General features: G+C 45.1%; 1 protein-coding gene across 10 annotated transcripts in view; it reads right to left on the bottom strand.

Moving 5' to 3' along the window:
- The window catches only part of ARHGAP12 (Rho GTPase activating protein 12), a 62,673-nt gene extending 47,958 nt beyond the window's left edge, over positions 1-14,715 (bottom strand). For 4 of the 10 annotated variants that reach the window (XM_072154048.1, XM_072154050.1, XM_072154052.1 and 1 more), the window contains exons 1-2: positions 14,554-14,713; positions 4,120-4,824 (exon numbers count right to left, since the gene is read on the bottom strand). In XM_072154048.1, coding sequence (XP_072010149.1) covers positions 4,120-4,758 — 639 coding nt within the window. In that variant the 5' untranslated portion in view covers positions 4,759-4,824; positions 14,554-14,713. Of the gene's footprint in view, positions 1-4,119; positions 4,825-11,188; positions 11,374-14,553 lie in introns of all 10 variants that reach the window. The other 6 variants (XM_072154051.1, XM_072154055.1, XM_072154057.1 and 3 more) reach the window with 3 other exon arrangements.
- Positions 14,716-24,207: the final 9,492 nt, after the last annotated feature.

Below are 24,207 nucleotides of genomic sequence, written 5' to 3'. Positions count from 1 at the left end.
AGTGACACTAAGCAATGGAGTCGCTGCCGTCAGGCCCTGACTCATCCTCATAGTGTGTGGCCAGTGTAGAAAGTGACGACGGCCATCCGGTCCTGACGTGGTGCGGGGCGTTCACGTGCTTTCTTGTGAATATAAGGCTTTTTATTGTCACTCCTACAGAAGTGGGAAGAAACATTTTGATCTTTCACCATCACAGTGAAGGATAATAACGTGCCTTTAATACGGAGGGAGTGCCGCTGTACACCTACAAGAGCAAATAACAAGGCGCTTGCTGTAGAGATCAACAGAAGGAACTATAAACCACTCACCGACACTGACGCTCCATATACAGGCAACGTTCACTGAACCCGAGTCACTGCACATCCGAATATATCAGGTACACATCCGACGTGTCAAGAGAAGATCGACAAGTCCATATTATACACCCATATCACCCCCTAGTAGAGAGCACCTGCAGGGTACAGCATAGAGGACACTTCTGTACCCATATTACAGCCAGGTGTGCCCAGGATATCCGTGGGCCCAATGATCCCAGTGACTATAATGGGACCCATAAGGATTCAATTTCTGTTCCGCTCCTTTATGTCTTTGATGCATTATAGGAACAGGCAACACAGATTTTAATACAAAAAAAAAAAAAAAATAATTGATATGTGATTAGGAGATTTGTAATTGGTTAATTATATCCAATCCAAACTTGGTACGCGCTTGAGGGGGTTGGGATGGGAATGTTTTGTAATGTTCCGTTTTGTATTTTATGCAAAAAACTGTAAATAAAAATATATTTGAATGAAGGAAAAAAAAAAAAAAGTTTTAATGCAAAGAGTGTAATGCTTCATTTCTCCTGAGGAGGCGCTGCAGGGTAATGTCAAAGTTTCACCATAGATAATAGACGATTGCAAAGATCTCAGGAATGGGGGGGGGGGGGGCAGCTCGTTCTCTGCCCGTCTATGTAACCATTAACATACAATACAGAGGGATCAATTTTTCGTTCAAACACAAAAAAAACCCCACTGTAAATAAATGTAGGTAATGACAGATCAGCGAGGCTCCGCACTTTGTTCTTTTGCTCTTTCTTTTTTTCTGGCCGAGATAATTAAAACAATTTACAAAAAGCTTTAAAAAAACCTGAATCCCGGTCACGGAGAACATGAAATATTTACACATTTTTAATGGTTTTGGACTTTCAGGAAAATAAAAAGCCGCCTAATTTCCATTTTCTTCATCAATCATTTATTTAGACTTTCTGCAGAAATAAAGAGCAGCGGCGCTGGGGGGGGGGGGGGGGCGCCGAGGAGAGAGAGTGGATCATAGGCGCTAGCCTGGATCTGGCAGGGAGCGCGGGTTTTGATGGGATCAGCTGGCAATCTAATGTCAGAGCTGCGCCATAGAGGACTGGGAACTTCTCCTGATCCGCTTTACATGACACTTGCCGGAGCCACTTTTCTTAAAGGAGTTTTCCATTAATTTCTTAAAAGTACACACAATCGGGCTCCTGGGCCGCTTGAGGACTTCCACTTTCAGGCCCAGTGCTGACCAGAAGTTCTGGGGGTGGTCACAGGACCTGCTTAACCCAATGACTGGCCTCCTCGGACCAGGGGACAACACAGGAAGTGATGTCCCCTGGAAAACGGAAGTGATATCCGCCGATCCGAAGAGGCCAGTCATGGACTGAGGTGGGTCCCATGAACCTAATGCACAACGTGGCAAGAAAAAAAAAAAAATAAATAGAATGTATTCTCACCCCACTCCTGCTCTCAAGTCACCCTAAAACTTCTGGTTCTGGACCTGGTTTCAAATGATAATTAAAGGGTTAAAGGATCTACATTACCAATAAGTGGCCACAAACTTTACTATATTTCCCAGAGACATTTCTACTTTGTGTCCCCCCCCCCTCCCCCAAGTCCAAGGAGGCCACAGATTGTATGAAGTAGGTCCCATGAAATTTCGGTTGGAGACCGGCCCAAAACCAAATTTGTCAGAAAGACAAAGAAAGGGAGAGTGCGTTTTTTTTTCCCCATCTTACCCAGACCCAAAGTTCATGGTAAATCCCTATAAAGTGAACTTGCCAGTTGCTTAGGGATCACCCTAGATTGTCAGATTCCGAGTCAGTTATAGAAGAGAAGTCCATGAGGTCCGATGGCCTGGTGCATGCGCATTAGACCTGGTGAAGACGAGGCGCTGTACACCTCAATATACTATGCATGGACTTCTGCTTCTTCTGGTGCACACACACTGGGGAGGTCAAAGTGGACTTAAGTCACCCCTACCCCTCTACATCTGCTCTTTGCGTTCTCTACAGTGACAATTGGGGGGTGAGCAATACAGGTTTGGAAAGCTAAACCCCAGCCGCATATAAAGACCTGCTGGTGGTTAGATTGCCCCTAATAGACTAATAGACTGCACTTATATCTGTACATAGCACCCGTCCAATCAGCCATCCTAGACAATACATTTACAACTAAGTGTTACTGCCCCCTTATCAATTATGCACATCCTTATAGGGCATCGACCACCAGGATGAAGGACAGAATGCTAATGAATCTGAGGGGCTCCAGGCTTCATAGGTATTAATAGAGCCTGGAGCCCCTCAGGCTCATTTGCATACAGTCTTTCATCCTGGCGGTAGGTGCCCTTTAAACATTGCGATGTATACAATGTATATGGTAATTTCCTGAAGGAATAGCACAATGCGTTTCCTTAGGAACAAGAAGCGTCCATATTTGCCCTAAATTCTGTCTTTTGCACTACATATAAGCCAGGATGGCGCCCTCGGCTTCTCAGGATAATACACGTGTAACGCTACCAACGCGGAGGCTGCAGGACGTTTCGTCTCGAGAGCGTGACCTTATTTTACAAGCAGAAATCATACAAATTGCTTTTCCTATGCAACAAAGGAACAGCATGCCAAAAATCCCTAAAGAGGCCCGTTGCTCCTAGCGACAAATTTACGCGGTGATATTACAATCAAGAGAGGGGGGGGGTGTAATTCGGCTGTATCTAGGACACAAAAGTAGTACAACCAGAACTACATGCCAGAAATTAAAAAGAAAAAAAAACTCATATAATTTAGAGCACTTTAAAATAAATGAGTCACTGCTATCAGCCCTCAGCGAGGAGGAAGACACATTATACATCACATCACAGGGGGCAGTATACACATTGTACAAAGTGTCCTACATGCAGGTTATAAAGCAGGAGGAGCTGAACATATACAGGTCTGAGAAAAAAACACTTTGTAGAAACTGTATTTTATTCAATGACATTTCCCTTTTGTATCCCAAGGAGTCCAGTGGGCGTGACAGTTCAATGAATGAACTTTTTATCATCTGCTCAGCTCCTCCTGCTCTATAATGGCCTGTCCACAGAGCAGGAGGAGGATGCAGATTATACATATTATACATATTGTTCTAATATATGCTGCCTGCAGGTAGGAGACCATGTACAATCTGTTCAGCTCCACCTGCTATATAACATGCTGCCTGCATATTGTACATAGTATCCTATCTGCTCATTTTCTGCAGCGCAATAACATGCTGCCTACAGATAGGACACTATGTACAATCTGCTCAGCTCATCCTGCTCTATAACAAGCTTCCTGTAGAAAGGACACTATGCAGAATCTGCTCAGCCCCTCCTGCTCTATAACATGCTGCATGCAGATAGGACACGATATACAATCTGCTCAGCTCCTCCTGCTCAATAACATGCTGCCTGCAGATAGGACACTTTGTACAATCTGCTCAGCTCCTCCTGCTCTATAACATGCTGCCTGCAGATAGGACACTATGCACAATCTGCTCAGTTCCTCCTGCTCTATAACATGCTGCATACAGGGTTTTTTTTTACATGACAGGGGGTCTCCCATAAAACATTATGAAATCACATACACTACGTGTATCTTCATTCCAACAAAGGGAACTACAAGAGTCAATAAAGAGAATTCCGCACAATACATTTACTATAAGCCAGTAGTACAGAACAGCGGGTACCTTATTACCAGAATGTGGGCAGCAGGGTAATTGGCAGAGATTACACCAACCCCTCGAACATTATAGATTTTTTTTTCTCAAGAAACATCAATGATGAATCCAAAAAGAAAAAAAGTGAGAAAGTTACCTGTAGTTGTTCGGTAGAACTGCTGCTCAGCTCATCTCCAGATTCAGAATCCGCAAGAAGCTTTTCGGAGTTCTCCCCGGCAGAATCAGAGTGATCATTAGAAAAGCTAGTCTTCTCAATATCCATAAGTTCCGGCACAGGAAAGTGCATGGCCGAGGGGCTCCGGCTAGTGGCCTTTGGTGAATGCAAATCTGTACACAGCTTACCATTGTTATGCACCAGATCTAGAGTCAGTCCTCTCGTCTGGCCAGGGCTACTACTGGGTCCAAAGTTCTGATTGGCATCCCGAATAGAGGAGGTTTTCCCAAAACTCGAAAGCTCTGGGGATTTATTAACATTCTCAGTGGACCTCTGCAGTCCTTGCATGACCTTCAGGGGGCTATTAGGCAGGACGCCCTGTTTGATAGGAGGCATCAAAGCCTTTCTGCCCACTTCCCTTACATACTGAGCCGGAACGTACAAGGGCTTGGAGTTTTCATCCTTCTTGACCTGCCACCAGTCTTCATTGGACTTTTTAATGAGAATATACCGCTCGCCTTGTTTTATAACAATCCTCTTGTTCTTATATTCATATTCGTAGTCGTAGTCAACCTCGATGAAAACAGGTCCGGGGGCGGGCCTGCCGGTTTTGTCAGCCATCTTGTAAGGATGTTGATCACCTCTTTAGAAGGACTGTGCACATTATGACAGCGGGAGAGGAGAATTCTACAGGCAAAGGACAAAAAGGTATTAAAAAAAAAAAACTATATAATGTACATAAATTTTTTTTTTTTTGAAGAACATGTAAGTTAGGGTTAGGATGTATTCATGCAAACGTATAGGGGGAGTATATCCAGCCGGCCAGCTATACGTACACCATAAGCGGCTGTGGCGCCCGGGCTCGGTACGGTGAGCACAACGAATACTCACTGTAACGTACAGGGGCCACAAATAGGATAGAGCAGTGATGGTGAACCTTTTGGGGACTGAGTGCCGAAGCTACAAGCAAAAGCCACATATTTTTCACAGAGTGCGAAATGCCAATTTAAAGTAACTAAAGTAACTCACAGGTTTCAAACGTACTGGCGTCCTGAGGACACCTATACAGTAGAAAGAAGAAATTCAGATTATTATTGTAGTTTCCTTAACAGGATCAATCACAGGTCCGGAGAAGGGTCTACAATGATAATCCAGCTCTGTTCACACCTTCGTGCTCCTCCTGCACTTCTAGTCACTTTAAAATAGCGCTGAACGTGGCACGTCCTGGGCTGCCTGTGACTGCACGAGAAGGTATTGAGTCCTAAATGGTGACCTGGGTGATGGCCTGGGTGCCCACAGAGAGGGCTCAGAGTGCCACCTCTGGCACCCGTGCCATAGGTTCGCCACCACTGGGATAGAGCATGGTTTACCAGGGGAATTGTGGCTAGCTCGCTGCACCCATAGGGTTCTAATGAGCACGATCATGGTGCACCGTATGCAAGTAGAGTCCCTCCAGCTCCTACAGACATGGGTGGGGAGCTGTATTGTCCACCTATGTTATACGGCATGAGGCCTAGGCTAGTTTCGCACTGCCTTGTGCATGCGTGGCAGTGCGCTGCAGAGGAGGATGGATGAGCGCTCCTCACCCCTCCCCTCTCCATATCCATATTGAGGCATAAACACAGGGAAACAGAGCATGCGTTCCCGCAACGACAGTCTTATTATGATATAGGTGACCCTATTAGTGTCTTGCACTTACCTGGCTAAAAACTTTCATATCCCTGGCCAACCCCTTTTCTGGAATTAGTTTTTACTCTTCACCTATTCTAAGAATATCAATATGCAATTAATGTCACTTTTGCATCCAGGGCCTGTGATGAGGGGATCACAGTTGGCTTCAAGAGAAGGGAGCTGAGCCCCAATCTTATCTGCAGTACCTGATGCTTGGTAGACAGTGAGGAGCCCACAGCACCCATGCAAATGCAGTGCCCTCTTACAACAGCTGGGGTGCTGGGAGTCGTCCTCTCCCACTTTATGATGGATCACTTATCCCAAGGTGAAAGAGTAACCCTTTAACACAATAAAGATATAAAAAATGGAACAAACATTTACCCAAAATAACAGAGCTTATAATCCAAAGGGAGACAAAAAGTTGCCTCCCAGCGTTCAATACTGTCAAGAATATATGTTCTTTCAAAACGCAGTTCAAACAGAGAGATTGCGCCCACACAGCAGAGCTGCCACGGCTTCTGCCCACACAGCAAATTGGCACTAGAGAATTGTGATTACATTGCAGAACATCCTCATAGAGAGAGAATGTAGCCCTACAGACTGTACCTAGACCACATCCATACCCCTGCACAGAGGGGCTCACCCGACGCACAGCAATTACCATCAACAAGGGGGTATACAACCACCACCCTGTCCCAAATGAGAGCTCATATAGATGAGAAACATAGAACCCATACAGTAACGGAACGCAATGCAACTTCCACACTTCCCTTTGATCCGATTTTATTTTGTGATGCAACAAAAATACAGAAAAAAAAAAATTACCGTCGTTCTGTCCATAAATACAGTAAGTCTCAGCTTATCTATCTATAGAAATGACAAAGGCATAGCCGGCTTCACTGCAGAAGTGTCGTAAGGAAGAAGTATGAAGAATTGACAGAGGTGATAACTACTGTACAGAAATACAAACAATACAACTAATAAAGCAGAAGGAGCTCATTATGTCACCTACAGGCGATACACAAAGGGGATGAAAGGTTCATTCATCTACAGTCCAGAAACACAAAACTGAAAATAGATCCAGTACAATGGCAGAAGCAACAGCGCAAAACAAGATACAGGACAGGAAAAAGCACAAGAAAAAAGGGGAAAAAAAGACAATAAAACGCGTCGTCATCTGGAAACTGGAAGTCCATGATTGAACGATTATGTCCCCATACAGGACAGGTCCGATTATAGCGACCCCCGTGACATCCCCTTATGATTGGATAAGGGGCATGGGTTAATTGGACAGCTATTCGCCGAATCGACCCCACAGAGAGATGACAGATATTGGTGTTAATAGTGGTAGGTAGCCCAGTAATAGTCAAAGTCTGTCCGTTTCATAGTATCATAATTAGCATATTCGGTGCAAAACTAGCAGTACCGATTTCTAAGGAATGATGGGGGATGTAGTAAGTATTACAGCAGTACAAGCGGCACCTAGAAACAGATGCAAAGATTTGGAGATGGTGAAAGCTCCTCTTTAAAGGGAGTCTGCCACCACCACCAAGCATTATAATCTGCGGGCAGCATGTGTTAGCAAAAATAAACAACATTCCTTTATTATTTCTATCATTTCCAAGATATTCCCAATATAATCCATATGCTAATGAGGCACCATCAGGACCCGTTGCACTGCTATTCCTGTATTGGCCACTATCCTCTTCTCCCAGCGTTGCACCATGCTTCCCACAAGACACATCTCCCGCTTATTGGATGGAGTGGTGAGACATTCATGCAGGATTATCAGTGCTCCGGGTGCTGAGGACATGCTCTTGGTGCACCAACTGCCTCATTAGCATACAGATTAAAATAGGACATTTCCAGTAAATTGTATAACGGACAAAAATAATAAAGAAATATTGATTCAGGGTGCATTTCTTTACAACATTATAATGCTGGGGAGGTGATAGGACTTCCTTTAAAGGACACCTGTCATCAGGTCTCTGTCACTAGTCCTGTCACCTCTACCTGTTGGAGCAGCTCACAAGGATCCCATCCCAGCCTTTATCTAGTTATTTCATACATTAATCATTATAAAATCATCTTTTCTTTATTATGTAAATGAAGCTGGTCACATGGTCAGAGGCAGTGATGTCACCCATTACCCCTCCCCTCTCCTCCCCCTGCTCATGTCTGTGTGTAATGTATAGTAAAGCATGGCTAGTGTGTGTGCTGTACCTGCTGACATGCTGCATCCTCCTAATATACAGGTGAGAGACACAGACATCAGCTACACATGGATCTGACATGTTCTGCTGTAACATGGCTGCCTGGAGCTGCTGTATCTCTCCTATACACACACACACATGCACACACAGGCTGCAGGGGGCGTGGCCACCAGCACCAGGAAGCACATCATTATACAGCCTCACCTCATTATACAGGCTGTCAGTCATGCACTGGGGGTGTGGCTGTGCCTCCCACTCATGAATAGAGTGGACAGCTTGAATATGCTAATGCTTCATTGGACATTTCACAGGTCATTTGCATACAGCTTTAGGACCTCATTGCTTAGGTTTACAGGCATGTAGAGGGACAATGAAGGGATAGAGGCAATGCTCTCTAATGGCAGTTTATGAAAATATATTTAGTTTAGGGGGGTTATTTTGCATGACGGGTTCTCTTTAAGCAGTAAAACATGAACTGCCGTAAATTCCTACAGCCCCATTGAAACAAAGATACACAGGGTCCCCAGGACTCAGGATTGGTGAGGGTCTCACATCATTCTTATCCAATAGGATAGGAGGTCTTTATTTTACCGAAATCTCCCACTGAAGGGGTTGTTTTGGTTACAGGTTCTTTAGACTTGTATCTCCTGCTGCAAAATCCGCACCAAAAAAAAAAAAAAAAAATTAATTTAAAAAAACAATCCAGCGTCTCTATCATTCAACTACTTCTCTACATCCAAACAGGAAGAAAAAAATGCAGTAATTCGAGTGACCATTTGACGCGAAACACGTAGACACTGGTAATCCGAGGCTCCAGTCGCTTACTAGAAATTGTAGGTGCATTGTGAAAGGTCTCAAAGATTTCTCAGACGCCAATGGCTGAATGTAGAGAGCGAGTATCGGATGACGATGCACCGAGAAGAATGGGGGTTCAGCAACGGCAAAAATCAGACTACAACATGGTTGCCGGCCACATGCTTCTGGTCTGACATCTTTACTTATCCCGGGAAAAACCTTGAAAAAACAAAAAACACACAAAAACAGTAGAAAAAAAAAAAGTTTCTCACAAGATACAGAATTTTGGCCAATATTTAACTAGGAACAGAAGAGACCACAATCATTAACCGGTAGTTACTGGGGCCAGAAGTGACCAGATCCCCCGTGGCACTAATAGCTGGGACCTTCTGGTGAACAGATGTTCTTATACAAGACCTGCATTGTCCTCTACCCAGGTGCTGGTAACCTAGCGAGACTAAGAGTCTGTTCACATTGCAGTATTCTGGTCAGTAGTTTTAAGGCTCTGTGACCATAATTTTGACGGAAGACTTTTGTTGTATCACTGCACTGTGACTATGTCGGGTGACCACTGCCCAAAATATAGAGCGGGAACTATTCCTGCCGGATTGCCACACAGCCACTTGCTTTATGTGGACAACGGCAGGGGACGCAGTGCCCTTACATACATCTCCAATGTCCACTAGACGAAACGGGGCGCAAACTAGGGTCCATTTCGCACAACATAGTAGTGTGAATGAGATCTTAAACCAAGATCAGCTAAGGAATCATTGGACAGAAGTCTTAATGGAAAGACGTATTTTGGAAAATCTCCATCTTTTGCCCTCACTGATGCGAAATACTGATCTATATTACCACCCGTTTCGGACACATGGTAGTGTGAATGATGGGGAAGTGGTACCCCACCAAACATCCAATGCCCACTGGCCGAAACGGAACGCAAACTAGGGTCCATTTTGGACAACACAGTAGTGTGAATGAGGTCTTAAACCAAGATCAGGAAAGGAATCATTGGACAGAAGTCATAATGGAAAGACATATTTTGGAAAATCTCCAGGTTTTGCCATCACGGATGCGAAATACTGATCATTATATTGCAGTGTGAACATACCCATAGTCCAGCTTTTGTATTTGATGGAATTTACAAAGCCGTAATGCCGTGAAGTTTATGCTTCATGCACACGACCACCGATGTCGACCGTTTTCCTAACCGTTTTTTAAACCGATGCCACGCCGACACGTAAATATCAACATGTAAAGAAAACGGTTACAGTTACATCAGAAATTCGCTGCACCAACATCACGTGGCGAATTTACGGAAGCAGACAGCACCTACAGCAGAGCGGGACGTGTTTCGGCCTGTCCAAAGCCTAAAGTCAACACCAGAATCCCGGGAATCTACATTTCGCTTGCACAGAGGGTTTTCTGTCCAGAATGATCACATTTATGTTAATGGCTCAAATAAACAATGTTTAACCCTAGAATGAATCAACGCAACGAAGGAGCCATATTACCGCAAGTAAAAAGATCATTTGCATTTTAAGTGACATCTTCCCCCATCATCAAAAGTTTATAACAGAAATTCAAGTCTTTCTTCTAATTCTAAAAATTCTAAAAACTGATGTGTGAATAGGGTCTAAGAATAAAGACAGACCTAGGCCTGGAAACTTCCAAGACAAACATCACATCTACATTAGATATTCTACATTAAAGTGACCAGGGCGATGTCTTCATATATTATATTAAAAGCAACTTGTTACAAAAATACAAAATTCTGCATTCATATACATGGGCCGTTTCCTCTGCTTGCTGTGCATTGCTCAGAAGCAAGAAATACACAAACAGGTAGCAGGAAAAGGAAGCAATCTTGTGGTTACAAGACTTCGAAGGATGTCCCGAGTCTGAGCGGCTTTCTGTGCACTTCAATATCTAAGCTGACAGCCCCATTGCCAAACTAACAAAAGGGCCCCTTATATCACTTACACATAAGCTAGAAACTGGAGATGACTGATAACAGGGAACAATAGACAACAGTCAACTAGACAGCAAAGATAGATAGATAGATATGAGATACATAGATAGATAGATAGATAATCCCATATACATGCATGCTTGGGGTGTATATCACAGAACCACGAGCCTGATGAGATCTGCAAGATGAGATTATTATCTTTAATATGATACCAGAAGCATATTTCTAGGTGCTATAGAACCAAAAATAGATGTATCACTCCTCCTGCAGCCTCTAAACTTGACTCATCCCATGCAAATAAGACTCTTCTCAGCTCATTTGCACATGACTTTGAAGATTTTTTTCTTATACGTTTCACCAAAAAAAATAGGGAATTCTACAAACAAAATTTGACACCTACCGGAGAGGGCTGGTGGTTTAACGGGGTAAACATTGGTGACAGGTTCCCTTTAATTCTACTGGTATCAGTCAATGGCTGTGCCAACCTGGCCACCACATCCTGCAGACTATGACAAGCCTCCGCAGAGCAGATCAGGATGCACAGAACCGCTTTCTGTACGACAAAGACGCGAGCAAGTGCAACCACTGAAAAATTTAAAAAAAAAACATTTTTACAGTGCAAATTAAAATTCCTGCTGGGAGGGTGAGGGTTAAGCGGTTTGACAATGAAAAGAAAACGCACTCCCGAGCAACTGAAGCAAACACTGATGCCTGCGCCTCCTCCCACCACATGTTGCTGCTTCCAGCTCCATGTGCCCGTGTATCCAGCGCTCCCCCCCCCCATTACAAAGCACCTCGGGCCAGGAATTCACTTGACTCACTTTTTTTTGCAAATGTAACCACCGCTACACAGGTGGTACCAGGCAGATGACACGGGCAAGCGTGCGGCGCCTCTGGTCGCGACAGAGTTAACCGCGTTAATGCCTCGTAAGCCCCTTTGACAAAATCAACCTTGGACTGGAATCACAGAGCGGCAAACATCCCTTTAGTGAGAAACGTACAAAATCCCTTTATCCTATTTATGATGTATTATACGTGTAATACACCGGCAAGTCTTTATAGTCGCTATTCTGCGCTTATTAGCCGCCTGCTCTGCTGCTTGCACTCAACAAATCCCATAGAGATCAACAGGTAGTCAGCGACAAAAGTGTATACCCAAAAAGTGCCCAATCTATGAGTACGGGAAACTTAAAGGAGCATTCTAGCTTTACGAAATACAATATTACATCAGAGGGGAAGCTGGAAGCAGTTTCCTATCCGCAAGCCCAAGGCTACGGTGCAATACTCTGCATAGCCACTGTACTGGGTAAAAGTTAGAAATTATAGTGTCTTTAAATGAGCACTACTGATACAAGACAATCCCTTTAAGCGATATAGATAGATAGATAGATAGATAGATAGATAGATAGATAGATAGATAGATAGATACACACCATTTCGTTCCCATACTGATACCCTTTCAACAAAAAAGTTAATCAACACGTGGTGGGTCACCAATTAGCTGTTCCTGACACCCCCCCCCACCCCCTTCATAGATTCAGGCTTTTAAAGGGGTTGTCCGAAAAACATTGAACACTATCCTTACAAAAACAAAGCTACACCTGACCAAGGGCAATGCTTCATATTGCATCTAAGCACCACAAATTTTTGTGCAGCTGAACTGTAATACCGGCACAAACCACAGTCACGTGTGGCGCCCTCTCAGGAAGAAAGCACCTGTGGTTTTCAACCTCTGACAACCCCTTTAACCACCGACGCAGACAATCAGGTCTCCTATAGGAGCGTAATTCCACTTTATCCATAGATCCTTGCAAATACAGAACCATCTTCTGGATGCTGCATAGGACATACTGTAAGGCAATTAATCTGCTGCATAACTACAACTCCCAGCATGCACAGCCAGCAGCCTATACGTTATAGACTACTGCAGCAAAGTAGCAAGGCCATAGACCGTGAAAAGTAGGTGAACATATGGTCTACGAGATTTAGCAGGACTAATCTGTATCCTACTAGTCACAAAACTCGTCCTGCCTGTAAAATCTGACACCAATAAAAAAAATTACATATCACACGATGCAATCGCTAACGATGCAATTCCACAACGTCGCCAATAATGTGGCTCCAAAAATAGAAAGAAAAGCAGTTCTACCGGGGAAGGCTGTTGTACAAGTGCATTAGTAATACACAAAAACAAACATCCCGCAGAAGGAAATCTACATAAAGTCACAGTACAGACAGCAGGGCACTGCAGAGGTCGTACGCCGAAACGCGTCACACGGCAAGCTCAACCTGCTTGTCATAACCTGAAAGCACGAGCAGATGTAGCAGAGCTGAGGTGACGTTGCAATGGCTTTACATAAGAATGCGGCTGCCATCTGTACATTTACATTCAGTGCAAAGTCACTGCAGGGAAAGCGTCCAATAAGGAGGGGGGTAAAACAAAAAAATAAAACTACAGTACCTACCTGTGAGTCCCTTATAACAATACAATAACACTGCAGGAAAGTGAATGGGTAAGATGGGCAAGGACCCTCTGTGGTATAAGTCAGATATTAGGGGGTGACCTCTGGTACCACCATTGATGCTGAGGTCAAAGTATCCCAAATTCCTGCAATAGCATGTTAGCATTGAATACATGTATATAGTGTGTGGCAGGGAAACAGCGGAGCAGATTATTAGTAATGTGTGTAAGTGTCCATCAACCCGAAACAAATATTAGACAAATAAGTCACAGCAGTCACCCTGGCACCTATGGGGCTACAGCATAAGTTTTAAGAAACAGAACTTGGCTGTACAGATCACAATTTTCTGGCCATTAGGTGGCACTGTGACCTGCATGTTAGATCTATGGTTTAGGCCTCACAACAACTAAAAAAACTAAGTCAGATGTCAAATATTTTAGCAGCAGGACTTCTTCAGTACCCAAAAGGGATTTGTCAGATGATACCCGTCTATCTATACAGAGACTAAAAACCTCGTGCCATCTTGTCTGCTGGCACCTTTGCCCTGATTTCTGACGGGTATATGGTTTGCCACCGGTTCCGATTTCCGCTATAACGTTTCAGTAATACGGTGACCCAAAACGCTTATGCCAAAGGTGGCACCTGATCAATAAAAGCTCTTATGTTTTGGCACAGGATAGAATTGGCACAAGGGGAGTGATATAAATGACTTATGATCCCTTCGTCACCTGCACACAATTTCTACCTGTCGGGGACACAAGCGCGACATCAATGACCGCCCTGAACCCGAGCTATGCCGTATGACATGGCGCTGCCCCACAGGGGGTGACACGGCGCTGCCCCACAGGGGGTGACACGGCGCTGCCCCACAGGGGGTGACACGGCGCTGCCCATTATGTACAACATGTCCTAAAGGGCAGCACCCTAAAAATGTGAGAGGGGCAATAGTGTCCTGGACACAGGGCAATGTGTCCACAGCTGATGAGCGGCCAGGGGGCTAGTGACGTAACTGTGGTGGCAGGTGACACCAGGACAGGGTGGAGGCAGGATTGTCATTCCTCCAGGTGAGAGGAGGAGGAGGAGGAAGTGTCCGCTCAGGACAGGGCACAGGAAGCCACTGACACATCTCTCCCCACACTGTACTGTATGATGCTTTTGTTTTTATCAGATGCGACTTTCTACTCTTTTTGATCCCCCTCCCTTCCCGTAACTTATAGCAGCCCCCTCTAACAAAGGGGCAAGTGCAGCCCCCCCCAATACTACCCCGACCTCTCAGTGACCCGCTCCCTCCGCCAGGACTTACCGCCGTCACTGACCACCGGAGAGTGACCTCCTAAGACAAGCTCCTGGGGCGGCGGGCAGAGCGCACGGAGCAGCAGCCGCCACAGTGACCACTTTGAGGAAGTCAACACGCAGTCTCCTCTGTGTGTTGTGCTGCAGCCCCGCCCCCCGAGTGCTGCGCCAACGCCACGCCCACAAGTACCGGGTCACGGCCTTCCCGTGACGTCACCTCACAACTCCTCCTACTCTCGCATTTCCGTCCCGCCCTTGTCCCTGACTAAGCCCCACCCCACCTCCTGCCGGAACTCCTCTCTGTGTATGGAGAGGGCGGGAGATTACACTGTAGAGCTGTGTGACAGGAAAGATGGATGTAACCCTCATAAACCAGTCACAGGTCTCTGCTGTAGTCTCACTAGAAAGTGAGGGAAATGGTCACTGAATGGTATCCACAGGTTCATTCCCTTGTGACTGAGTCACATCATCATGTATAGAGTGGAAAATACCATGTAAAAGCATCTTACAAAGTTGTACACCATTAAGGAGTCTTATTAAAGAAGTTTTTCCAAGAAAAAAAATAGACTTATGAATTAAAATAAACAAAAAAAAAAAATTTGCCTCATCAATTTTTAACCCCTTCACTTAGTGAAAGCGTCACTACGTTCCAGAACTTTCTGGCCGTGTTCACACACAGCGGCTCATTACTAAGGCTGGCGCCACACGTAGCGCTTTGTCTGCGCTTGCAAACGCAGACAAAGTCGCGCCCACCGGGGCGGGCCTCGGCCCGATCGCATCGGCGTTTCTATGGAAATGCCTGTGATCAGGAACGAGCCGCCGGTGTTTCGCGTTAAATTAATGCAAAACACCTGCGGCTCGTTCCCGATCGCAGGCGTTTCCATAGAAACGCCGATGCGATCAGGCCGAGGCCCGCCCCGGTGGGCGCGACTTTGTCTGCGTTTGCAAGTGCAGACAAAGCGCCACGCGTGGCCGGCCTCAGGGTCCGAATTGCGCACTTTCGTCAGGTTTCCCAACGATTTCCGATTTGCCCTGAATTGCCCCGGGATTTTGGCGCGGCTTTAACGCAACATAAATCGGGGGCGGTGGGGGGGGGGGGGGTTGTGTTGCATGGCCGTCGGACAACCGGACGGATTCGGAAAAACCGTAGTATTTAAAAAAAATTTGTGTCGCAAGATCAGCACTTACATGCACCGATGAACTCCAGCGGACCTCGGCGCAGCAGCGACACCTGGTGGATATTGGGTGCACGGACCTTAGTGAATCCTGGCAGACCCAAATCAGAGTCGGAGAACGCGCTGTTGGATCGCAACTGGACCGGGTAAGTAAATGTGCCCCTCAGTGTTTGTGTTGAAAAGCAAACGCTGTGTTCCAGGAGCTTTTCACTTGATATCAGGAACCATCTCCATGCGTTTTGCATATAAACAATACAAAACACGCGGTGCCCGTAGCAAGTAATTCAGAAGACACGCATTTGCGATTGGGTCTTGTGTTTTAGAACGCTAAGTGTGAACATGACTGACAATAAGTGATGATATCACAACAATTGTGCACATGACATCCTCATGTGAATGAACGTCATGTGACTATGGAGGTCAGAGATTGACTTGATATGATGACATTGCAGGGAGTCCAACCCCTAAACCGATTCCCCCATAGAAAGTAACGAAACACGTGGCCACAGCGTCTCCTTCAAAACAAAGAAGCGCATGCATAAACGCAAGCTAAACGCCACGTGCGAACGTCCCCTGATGCTGCGTTCACATATGGCGTGTAAGTTGCATTATTTACATGCAAAACATGTGGTAAAATCATTTGACTACCCCCAGTCCGGAATAGGCAGCCATGTCCTGTCATGAAGTGGCCAGAAATGAAGATTGGCTGTATTTAAGTTTTTGGGCAAGGATTTGCCAATGGACCTGAGTAAGGCCACTTTCACACTGACGGCGTGGGGACGTATATCTGGCTGCAAGTTTGAGGCCAGTTATATGTCCCCATAGACACTTATGCCGCCCAGCCGCGGTACCATCACCGCACTATACCATCGCCGGGAAAAATATAAATCATGCTCTATCTTTTCCCGCGTTTACGGCCAGTTTCCATTAGTCCCTATGGAGAATGGAGGGGCGAGCAGCGCTCATCCCTCCGCCTCTCCATCCGGATGTGTAGATTGAAACTAAGTCTAGCCTTATACTGAGTGTTAAGAAGGGAGCATTCACCAGAAATTCCTATATTTTGGGGCATCTTGATCAGAAATAGCATCAAGCATGGAAACAGATGCCAGGGTTTCCCAGAAAAGCATATTCAGTAATGCAGGGGGCAGATACCGGCTGAGGGACACTTTGTATGTTGTAATATTGAGGAGAACAATAATTGGGGCAGATTTATCAAGCTTTCTAAAAGTAAGAATGTGCTTAGTTGCCCATGGCAACCAATCACAGCTCCCCTTTAAAATATTCATGAGCACTGGTAAAATGAAAGCTGAGCTGTAATTCATTCTTACATTCTTATTTTTATGTGATGTGTCAGGTCCAAAGTTGCCGATAGTCAGCAACCTCCCTTATACTTTAGAGCAGGGGTCCCCAAACTACGGCCCCCACGGCCTTCGACAGTCAGACAGGGGCTTTCGTCCGTCCGGACAGGAAACTCCTGCCCCTCACTGTATAGTGCTCGATGCGGCCGGAAACGTCCGCTTGAGCACTGTTACTGGAGGGATGTGGCCGGAAGACAACTTCCGTGCACATCGCTCCATGAACTAGGCTGTGCAGCCGCGTGACGACGCCATCACGCAAGAGACTGAGGTGAGTACAACGTTGTTGTTGTTGTTTTTTTTTTTTAACAGCAGTAGAAAGATTGTGGCGGCCGGGGGACCGATATATATGACATTTACTATGGGGGCATTATAGGGAATAATGGTGGGGCACAATATATTACATAAGAGTCTGTGGACTCCCTGGACCACCGCGGGGAAAGATGGTACTAGCTGCAACCCGGGAGCAGAGTCTAAGTGGACTCCTGGTCTTCGTCCCCACGGGTGCAACTAGGCCCGCGGTGGCAGCCAAGGTAGAGACACAGGGTAGGCAGGACCTCGGGTAGGCAGGACCTCGGGTAGGCAGGACCTCTGGATGGCAGGACCTCTGAACGACAGGACTTCTGGATTGCAGAACCTCTGGATGGCAGGAACTCTGGATGGTCACCAGCACACAGGACAGCCACAGGAACAGAGGACCGCCACAGGAACACAGGAAACACGGAGGCACCTGGAAACACACAGGAAACGTGGAGGCGCCTGGAAACGCTCAGGAGGCTTTCACCTCAGTGGAAGGACTTGAAGATCCGGCAGGGGATGCTGGGAGCCGACGGGCTATATAGGAGCCTGGAAGTAGCCAGGGCCAATGAGGAGGACGCTGGCCCTTTAAGTTCCTGGGGAGTCGGTGCGAGCGTGCCCTAACATCGGTAGCGCTCGGCCTAGCCAGGAAGCAGGCCCGCAGCCTGGACGGGACGTAGTAAGTACAGACCCAGGGAGCGGGGACCAGAGCAGTGGGCAAGGGTGCACCCACGATCCGAACCGAGGATTGGGGGTGTAACCGTGACAGGGGGCATTATAGGAAGTAACGGTGTGGACCAATATATGACATAATTTATTATGAGGGGTAGCATAGGAAATAATTAATGGTGGAGGGTAGCATATGAAATAATTGATTATGAGGGGCAGAATAGGAAATAATTAATGGTGGGGGGCAGCATAGGAAATAATTAATGGTGGGGGCAGCATAGGAAATAATTAATGGGTGGGGGAAGCATAGGAAATAATTAATGGTGGGGGCAGCATAGGAAATAATGGTGGGGGAAGCATAGGAAATAATTAATGGTGGGGGCAGCATAATAAAATAATAATTTAATTGACACTATTGGCAGTAGGGATAATTTTGACCACTTTTATTACCCACCACTGTATCTACCAGGTCTCCACCAACCTTCACCTTAGAGATGATGCAAGATCTCCTGGAGTCCTCAGATCCCCTGGTGAAATCCATATAAGCCTCTAAGAAATGCTGAAATCTAGAAATAAGTCGGAGAGAGGGAGTTATCTAGCTGTGGATCACGGAGGGTTTCTGAAATAATGGTACATAATCTTTCATAATCTTCAAGAAAGCAAGTAATTATGCAGACGTGTAGGCTGCTTCCACAGGCCTGGCAGCTTGAGGAATTTTTCTTTTCCCTGTGAGATTTTTTGGCCGAGCTTACTGCAAGATACAAAGAGACATATAAAAGTAAAAGGGGTTGTCTGCTTTTAGCAAATACTTGATATTTTTGTATGATGAAAAGTTAAACCATTTTAAAATATGCTTCCTGTATCAGTTCCCCACAGTTTTCGAGATCTCTGCTTGCTGTTATTCTGTAGGAAGCTTCATTGTTTACTTCCTGTGGATAATAAGTGGTCCCTTGTCCAGGGATATAATAAGCCGTGCACCTGTGTGACATCACATGACCAGGGATATAATTAGCCGTGCACCTGTGTGACATCACATGACCAGGGATATAATGAGCCGTGCACCTGTGTGACATCACATGACCAGGGATATAATGAGCCGTGCACCTGTGTGACATTACATGACCAGGGATATAATGAGCCGTGCACCTGTGTGACGTCACATGACCAAGGATATAACCAGCAGTGCACCTGTGTGATATCACATGACCATGACCCCGTTTTTATACACTGGAGGACAACAAGCAGAGATCTAGAAATCAGCAAGGAAGTTGGCTCCACTAACCCTTACCAGAGAGGGGAGGAGAGAGTCATAGCAGCTAGGTGTCCACCAACTAACGTTGACAGGAAATCAAACTAAAGATTGCACTACTGATTTCTTCAATGGTTGTTGAAAAGTTAGACATACTTTAAAGAAATTCTACTATTTGTTTTTATGCATTATGAACCAAACATACCTTGGGAATGCTGGAGCTACACTGATGCAGAAACATATCATGTTTTATCCCTGAACTGAGTGGTGTTGCTAAAAAAAACTATTATAAAATTATGATAATGTGTCTCTGTCGCTCCTGTGGCTGGCCCGGAGCTTCTCCTCACCCTAATTATGCACTGCTCCAGCATTAGCCGAAAATACGTCATCACTGCGTTGTCCCTGACGGGTGAAGTAATCAATCGCTGCACCATCCCCCACCTGCTGTGTATGAGTCATCCACCTCAGGTTGATTAGTCCTGTCTGGACTGTTCAGGAAGCTCCATGTAATGTGTTTATGTAGGCAGCCTGCATGTAATCCAGCTTTCCCAAGCCAAGGTCCTGAATTTTATAATGTTTTTTTAAACAAAACCACTTGGATAAGGGATTAAACAAGATATGTTTCTGCATCAGTGTCGCTACAGCATTCTCAAGGTATGTTTGGTTCACAATGCATAACAACTAATTGTAGATTTCCTTTAGGTGTTGCTGTGGCTTGCGCTGTATCTGTGCATCCCCTTATAGTCACTATGTATTGTCTCGTAAAGAACCTGTGGTCGGCTCTTTACATTGCTGTTCTGGGTTCAGCTTTAAGCTACACGGAGAGAGAAAATCATAGCTAATCCCTGAAAAATATGTTTGGAATTTTTGCAATCGGCAACTTGAGTCACCTGAAATGATTTTCATAAATAATCTTTGTGAACTTCGGCACACTCCAATAAAAAAAAAAGAAACTAACCACTCCTAAGTTAACGCACACAAAGTTATTAGGTCTCCAGAAAATGCACAGTTAAAACGCGACAACTCGTACCATACAGCAATGCTTATTAACCTCTTCAATCCCAGCCTCTTTCAGTCCTTTACGACCCAGGAATTTTTCATTGATTCATTGCAAGAACCAGAACTGAATGATAACCTTTTTTATAATATTTTGCTTGTTTTTTGCAGGATGGGTTGTAGTGGATATTGGCACCATTGTAGTGCAGTTTGTGATAAAAAAAAAACTGCAAATACAACATTGTTTAACTTTTTTATGTATCTAGATGCCATGGGGTTCGAATATTGGGGCACATTTACTTACCCGCCCCGTCGTGATCCCCACTGTGCATTGTCCGAAGAGGATTCGGGTCTGCCGCGACTCACTAAGATCGTGTGTCCAATTTCCTGCATGTGTCGCTTCCCCGCTGAGGTCTGTCGGAGTTCACCATCTTCTTCCTGGTGCATGTGAGTGCTCGATCTTGCGACACAATTTCGTTTTTAAATTCTGCGGTTTGTCTGAATCAGTCGCGTTGTCCGACGCCACGCCCTCCGATTTGTGTCCCATGCAAGCCGACTCCAATGCGCCACAATCCAATCACGTGCGCCAAAAACCCGGGGCAATTCAGCGCAAAAAGGAAATATTCGGGAAACCCGACAGAATCACGGTCCGCGGACCCTTAGTAAATGTGCTCCATTGTGTCAGCTTTTATTCGGTTGGTCATTACAAAACTGGCAGTGCCATACATACAGTTATCTCCATAAATTGTAATGGGAGCATGGCTTTGTATAAGAATTGACTTCCTAGGTGCAGAGGCAGTACGCTTATAAGTGTAACTTTTAAGATCTTGGATCCTTATTTAAAGTCTATAATAGTACCCTAACTATAATGTATAATTTATGGTTCTGGTCTTTTCGTAGAGGGAAGAGAGCACTAGTAGACCCCCCCCCCCCCCCAAGGCTCCTGGGGCCAGTTAAGACTACAAACTCTATGACAGATATGGTGACTTATCTATGGCATGTGTGCCAGAGGTGGCACTAAGAGTCTTCTATGTGGACACACAAGCCATCAACCCAGCACAGAGATCACCAGAGAGGACTCAAAGAATCTTCCTGCATTCCCAGGCAACTCAAGATATGCAGCACTATTTTAAAGCAACACATCATTGGCTTCACGTCATCACAAGATCATGGGAAAAGGGCCAGATTATCTTTGAGGTTCCACCTGCTGGACCCATGTTTCTTCATTTACAGGAGAACCCTGGAGAAAAGATGCAATGAGAGCCCAAATTTGCCCTTCTTCTTTCAACTGTATTGGCCTCCTCAACCCGACGGAAATGCGTCTGACGGATCCTTAGTAAATGAGCCCCTATATGTATTGGGAGTGAGAGTCCAACAGGAGCACCAACTACTAATAAGTGTGCGGTTTCTTCAACTTTTGCCCTATAGTATACGACACAAATCCCTAAGGGGTTAATGATTTATTATAGCGCACACTTATAAAACTTATAAAGTGCATTAAATTTCTTCACTACTTCTTAACTATTTGGTATGTGCACTCGCTGCTATACGTGTGCCTTAGGCGCCCCATACAATACATACATAGCTGGATTTATCACCTCACCAATGCGTTGGCTTGTCTCAGCCTGTTACACTCACATCCCTACGCTGCAATTTTTAAGGGTCGACTTCAATCAGAACAGATGGATAATTGCCAGATCCTGTTGTTCACACTACAAGAAGGTTGGCACCAGCACACAGGATCGGGTGAAGCTGCAAAAATTTGGCCAATCTCCATAAATCACAGGGGCAGCCCCTGGTTTCTACTTGTGGCTATCCTTTTACTATGGGCAGCCGTATGCTACTGTTCTCATTATAAAAGCCAACAAAACAATATACATTGAGAAAAGGACACATCCGCTCTAAAATATCCAGAAGTGTGAAGCTTATCGGGGGGGAAAGGCAATGTTTCCCTTGACTTGGGCAGGTTATTATTCATACAAGATAATCTGTTGGAACATGCAGAGCTACTTACATAACTTTCACTAGGTACACATTGCAAAGCAGCATATGTCAGGTCAGGTTTCCTAGGAAACAAACCAATGAATCATTTGGTACAGTACAATAATCTTTTCAATTTTCAAGGCTGTATTTGGCTCAGAACATGCCGAGTGAGACATGTGCAACTTGTAATGTGTCAGATCCATCAACATTTGGGAGAACTCTTCCAGAGAGAGGAGTCAAACTGATAAAATGATGACAACCCATTTTATACCCAACGTTGCTATCCATACAGGGACCATCACATGACCGTCAGAGGGACGTATATATGGCCACAAGCTTGTGGCCGTACCTACGTCCCCCATAGACGGCAATGGCTGCACGTAGTTATACGGTGCCGCACATGTACTGCTCCGTGCACAGGGAAAAGATAGGACATGTCCTATCTTTCACCGTGTTACGGCCCGGTCCGCCATGCATCGCTTTGGAGAGGGGTCACCCCTCCTCCTCTCTATCGCGGCATCTACAGCCCGGCAGGCATACATTCATGTGAACACAGCCTTAGTCTGTTGTCCAGTCAGACCGGTTGGATAGCACAGTGGGTCCACAACCTGTTACCATGTTGCTTTGGTACTCCGGATTTCAGACCTGCGTCTGATCACAAGTCCTGTGGCGGTCCAAGGACCCTCTTCATCCAGTGAGTTGTCCCCTGGAAAACGGAAGTGATGTTCTTGTCCTATAATGCAACTTATTGGATGAAGTGGGTCACTTGATCCACTGGAACAGGCTGTAAACGGATATACCAAGCGACTCGGCACTTGGAGCAAGGTAAGTTCGTTTTTATTTTTCTTACACTGGCCCATTCCTCAATCCGTTGAGGGTTTTCCAAGTAGACAAATCTAAAATCAGGCAGAGGTTTCTGATCAACAATTTTTCCTGTAAATATTCACACGTTTTGTCCATAAACATAGAATATATTTGTTCTATACAGTATAACACATATATCTATACATTTAAAATATTTATTCAAATATAAATGTTAATGCCATTGTCAGTTATGAACAAAAGGGAAAAAACATTGCAAAATAGTGATTTGGTTTGTCATCTTAAATTATAAAACATTTTGATACATGGTACTGTATGTACCCACAAATGCTATCTGTAAGAACTACAATATATACTGCAAAAAACAAGCCCAATATTGCTTCATTGGTGTAAAAAAAAACTTGTTCAAAACAGGTTAAGAACAGGGATGAGCGTTGCTATTGTTTTCCAAGCATATGAAATAGTTTTCCTCTGGCTATAGTCAACAATGTGATTTTACTGCTGCCTTGTGATTGTGTTTCTATGGTAACAGCAAATATACAAAATCTTACAAAATTTAATTCTATTTTAATACAGAAACAATTATACATAGCTGTGTGGGAGGATCCTCTAACCAGCCCTCAAGACCCTCCTAGATTAATTTTACTTACTTGTCACGTGATTAACGCAACACACAGCAAACAGAAACAGTGTCAGAAGCTGGTAGAAATCTGTGCCAGGCCCCAAATTTTAATATATTGCTTAAAATACCTTCTCACATGGAAAAGATGCACCTTATGGGTCCTCTAAGCCTCCTGAGCCCAGATGCGATGGGATCCTTTGCACTGCCACCAGTTAGATTCCTGAATACCCCCATAAAATGTGTCCTACATGCCCCGACCTCTGCCAGTTCTGGAGTTAGGAGAGAACACTGCCTGTCCTGACCTTAGCTTCACCATCAACCATAGCTATGTCCATTTCTCTCAGTGCAACGAAAATTGGGGGACAACTTAATCAACCCCTTTGGAGTTTAGTGGTAGAGTTGGTCCACATCCGCTGCATTACAAAACCATTATCACCAGTGGGAAAATGTCTAGCCATTCACTTCACCTGCCTAAACCACAACTGGGTAAACATAA

This window comes from Engystomops pustulosus, chromosome 5, assembly GCF_040894005.1.
Source record: "Engystomops pustulosus chromosome 5, aEngPut4.maternal, whole genome shotgun sequence".
Lineage (NCBI taxonomy): Eukaryota > Metazoa > Chordata > Amphibia > Anura > Leptodactylidae > Engystomops > Engystomops pustulosus.
This window is presented reverse-complemented; position numbering and strand designations above follow the sequence as displayed.